The sequence below is a fragment of the Papilio xuthus genome, unplaced genomic scaffold (assembly GCF_000836235.2).
Source record: "Papilio xuthus unplaced genomic scaffold, Pxut_1.1 DF827680.1, whole genome shotgun sequence".
NCBI lineage: Eukaryota > Metazoa > Arthropoda > Insecta > Lepidoptera > Papilionidae > Papilio > Papilio xuthus.
Window position 1 is genome coordinate 7,247,322 of NW_013530969.1, and position 3,678 is coordinate 7,250,999.

The 3,678-nt window shown below is 61.3% G+C and overlaps 1 protein-coding gene across 1 annotated transcript in view; it reads right to left on the reverse strand.

Moving 5' to 3' along the window:
• crb (cell polarity complex component crumbs) overlaps positions 1-3,678 on the reverse strand; it is a gene marked incomplete at its 5' end in the record, with an annotated part of 18,849 nt that overhangs the window by 1,987 nt on the left and 13,184 nt on the right. Inside the window, 13 exons of the mRNA XM_013310995.1 lie at positions 628-787; positions 884-1,005; positions 1,117-1,310; positions 1,411-1,517; positions 1,652-1,796; positions 1,954-2,069; positions 2,159-2,242; positions 2,359-2,537; positions 2,612-2,805; positions 2,892-3,026; positions 3,120-3,224; positions 3,311-3,504; positions 3,583-3,676. Of these exons, the coding sequence (XP_013166449.1) occupies positions 628-787; positions 884-1,005; positions 1,117-1,310; positions 1,411-1,517; positions 1,652-1,796; positions 1,954-2,069; positions 2,159-2,242; positions 2,359-2,537; positions 2,612-2,805; positions 2,892-3,026; positions 3,120-3,224; positions 3,311-3,504; positions 3,583-3,676 (1,829 nt within the window). The remainder of the gene's footprint in view (positions 1-627; positions 788-883; positions 1,006-1,116; positions 1,311-1,410; positions 1,518-1,651; positions 1,797-1,953; positions 2,070-2,158; positions 2,243-2,358; positions 2,538-2,611; positions 2,806-2,891; positions 3,027-3,119; positions 3,225-3,310; positions 3,505-3,582; positions 3,677-3,678) is intronic.

The window sequence follows — 3,678 nt, forward strand, 5'->3', positions numbered from 1 at the left end:
CCCCCCCCCCCGCACCCCGCACCCCGCCCTCGTGTCGCGCACAATAGGATAAATTTATAATGAGGCGATTACACGATAGTGTGTGGCCGCGTGGCCGCGTGGTCGCTACACAACACTCAGCTGTAAGGAGTGCGTCATCTCACCAGTTATCGGTCATTCATTGTAATTGCGCGAGTGACGGAGCAGGCAGGGTAACACTTGGGTGCGGAGCGACACCATTATAACCACAAAAAGTAAGACGCACTCGGAATAACAGAGTGACGCATCTCTCATCTCAGACGGAAAATGTTGAACACTTCAATAGTCATCAAATATAAACAACATACATTTGTTGCACATTTTTTATATAAAATGTAATAAAGTTTGAGCAGCGCCGGCAGCGGCCGCGATATCGCGCTATCAGCAGATTGATATCGCGCGATATCGCCGCCGCCTTATCGCGCGATACGCTATTGACGTCCTCGACATCACGTCTACGTCTCACAACCTATTTATACTTTTCCCACAGATACAGTTTGTTACCAGAGCACCATCCCACTAAACTTGTGTACATTCTTTCCTATGTTTTAGTCGAGGGACGAAACAAAATGTTTATTTATTCATTAAACGATATAATTGATTACATACCGGTGCCGGTGCAGTCGCAGAGAAAGTGTCCGCGGCGGTCCAGGCAGCGGCCGTTGTGCAGGCAGGCCCCGCCCCCAGCCACGCCCCCCGCCCCGCACTCGTCGCGCGCCGCCTCGCACACCCGGCCGCTGTACCCCTCCTCGCACTCGCAGTACGGCGGCTGCGCGACACACACACACACACATGTACACATTCAGTGGCACGAGGAATACAAGGAGGAAGCAGCTCGGTGCGGAACTATTGCAGCAAGTGTTACATTAGCGTCGACGAGGCAGCGTCCGTGTCGGCAGGGCTCCGCCTCGCAGAAGGCCAGCTCGCAGTGCACGCCCTGGTAGCCCTCGAAGCAGTCGCAGGTGTAGTTGTTACCCGTCGGCGGATCTGCGGACACGGGGTGGGGGGTGTAAGTCGTGGGCGGCAGATGCGAGGGCGGGGCGAGGGCGAGGGCGGGGCGAGGGCGGGGCGAGGGCGGGGCGAGGGCGGCGTGCTCACCGGGCGGCAGGTCGCGGCAGGCGGCGCGCGCGGGGGCGCAGGGGGCGTGCGCGCAGCCGCGCTCGCGGGGGGTCTGACAGCGCGCGCCGCGCCACTCCGCGCCGCACTCGCACGCGAAGGCGCCGGGCAGGTCGCGACACGTGCCGCCGTTCTCGCACGGCGAGGAGGCGCACTCGTCCACGTCCACCGAGCACCTGCACGACAACGCGGCGTCAGACGGCCGGCCGAGGAGCGGCACAAGGCACAAGGCACTAGGCACAAGACACGAGGCGGCGGAAGGTGCATCATGCTCACAGTTCGCCCTCGAAGCCCTCGGGGCAGAGGCAGGTGTAGGCGGCCACGCCGTCCTTGCACGTCGCTCCGTTCTGGCACTGGTTCGCCTCGCACTCGTCCACGTCGATCTGTCGCAACGAAACGATCGCATCATTACACTCAGTCGATCCTTCCGACCCTTATTACCACCATTATATATATTCGTATTTAAATAAGAATGTAATGATGTGACAATGAAATGTAAAGACGTAGTATATAGCACCTCGCAGTAGTCGCCGGCGTACCCGGGCGGGCAGGCGCAGGCGTACGAGGTGCGCACGTCCGCGCAGTGTCCGCCGCGCTGGCAGTCCTGCTCCAGGCACAGCACGCAGCCCACGCCCTGCGCCGCGCCCCACGCGCGCCCCGACCTGCCGCCAACCATCACATCACATCACATCACATCACATCACATCACCGCTCTCTCTACACACGACTCCACGAAAATATACATTTTGTTTCGCAAATTGTGCCCAGTTGCGTCACCAGATCTGAAACTTGTTTGAGAGTGTCGGGGGAGGCACTCACAGTAGGGCGTAGTACGGCTGGCGCGCCAGGAGCGAGGCGGCCGCGCCCACGAACAGCTCCTCCTCGCTGAAGAAGGGCAGCAGCAGCTCGCCCACGTGCACCGCGCCCAGGCAGCCCTGCGCACACGCATCACACACATTTTAGTACATATAATCGAGTAACACTTCTCATTAAAAAGTGTTTAAATAAAAGCAATGAAGCTCACTTTGAAGTACTCGCCGACGAGGTTGTCCACGATGAGGTCGTCACCCTCCGCGTACTCCCACACGGCCTCGGTGCCGCTCTCAGCCTGCGCAGTGCAATGTGTCGGTAAGTTATTATGGAAAGCATGCCAATAACGGATAACATTTAATTTAAATTTTCTCAACATATATAAAGAATGTTATGAAGTCAGAAGGCACTCACTAGAGCAGTGGTGGAGGTGAGCGTGGTGGGCGAGGCGAGGGCGGCGGGAGGTGCGGCGCGAGGGCGGCGCACCCCGCCCAGCTGCAGCTCGCCCTCCAGCATGAGCCGCTGCCACGCCGCCACGTCTATCGGCGCCGAGAAGCCGACCTCCTCCTCCCCCTCGGCCTCGAGGAAGGCACCTGCGCACGGGAACGGTTCAGAAGCGGCGGCCGGTAGCACCGATAGAAGGTGGGCGGTGAGAGTCGGCGCGTACCGGTAATGTGTCCGTCGGCGAGGCGCAGGCGCAGCGTGCCCCACTGCAGGTGGTTGCGGCGCGCGCGCATGCGGCGCAGCGCCGGCAGCCCGCCGCCCAGCCGCCACTGCACCGCCACCTGCTCCTTGAACGCGCCCACGCTGAACCGCGACTCCCCCAGCTCGGCGTGGAACAACGTGCCGCCCGTCTTGCTCCTGTCAACACACAAAGGTACAAGGTGCCGGCCGCGCCCTGCTGGCGGGGTGTGGGGGTGTGGGGGTGCGGGGGGGGGGCGGCGTACCTGTAGGTGATGGTGAGGGAGGTCGGCGGCGCGGGGCGCTCGGCGGCGCGCTCGGGGAAGGCGGGCGGCACGCGCAGCCGGTAGCTCAGCGTCGTGTTGACACCGTCGAAGGTCGCGTTGGACACGCACTCGTACCTGCGCCGCACAACAAGCACACACAATAACAATAGAACGACTGAACAAAAAAAATGTACGCTCCAATATTCGCGCCTTAAACCGACCACTTACCCGCCATCGAGGTTGCGGCAGTGCGAATTGAGCGGGCAGCCCTGCAGCTGACAGAACTCCACCTCCGCGCACTGCTTACCCTTGTAGCCTCGCGGACACGCGCACCTGATGGCGCAACGTGACAAGTTAGAGCGGTGGGGAAGGGGGAGGTGGGGGAGTCAGGGTGGGGGGAGGTGTATGGGGGAACTCACGTGTAATCGTTCCAGGTGAGGGAGCAGGAGGCGTTGTGCAGACAGGGGCGCGAGGCGCACGCGTCGTCTGACACCACGCCGCGCATCACGCCGCTGCCGGAGAACGACACCTCGCCGAAGGCGGGCGGCAGCTGCAGTCCCTCCGCCACCAGCGGGAAGAACTCCACCACCCACACGCTCTCGCCGTTGGACACCTGCGCACACGCACGCATTCAACACCAACGCCTGCTTCTGCGAATTCGCGCTAATTTAATAAATCGGCAATATCCTACCTGGACGTCTTGTATAACGCCTTTGAAGTAATCTGGGTCATCGTCCTGCTGAGCGAGTGTGGTAGGCTCCGGGCTGGAGGAGGCGGGCGGCGGCGG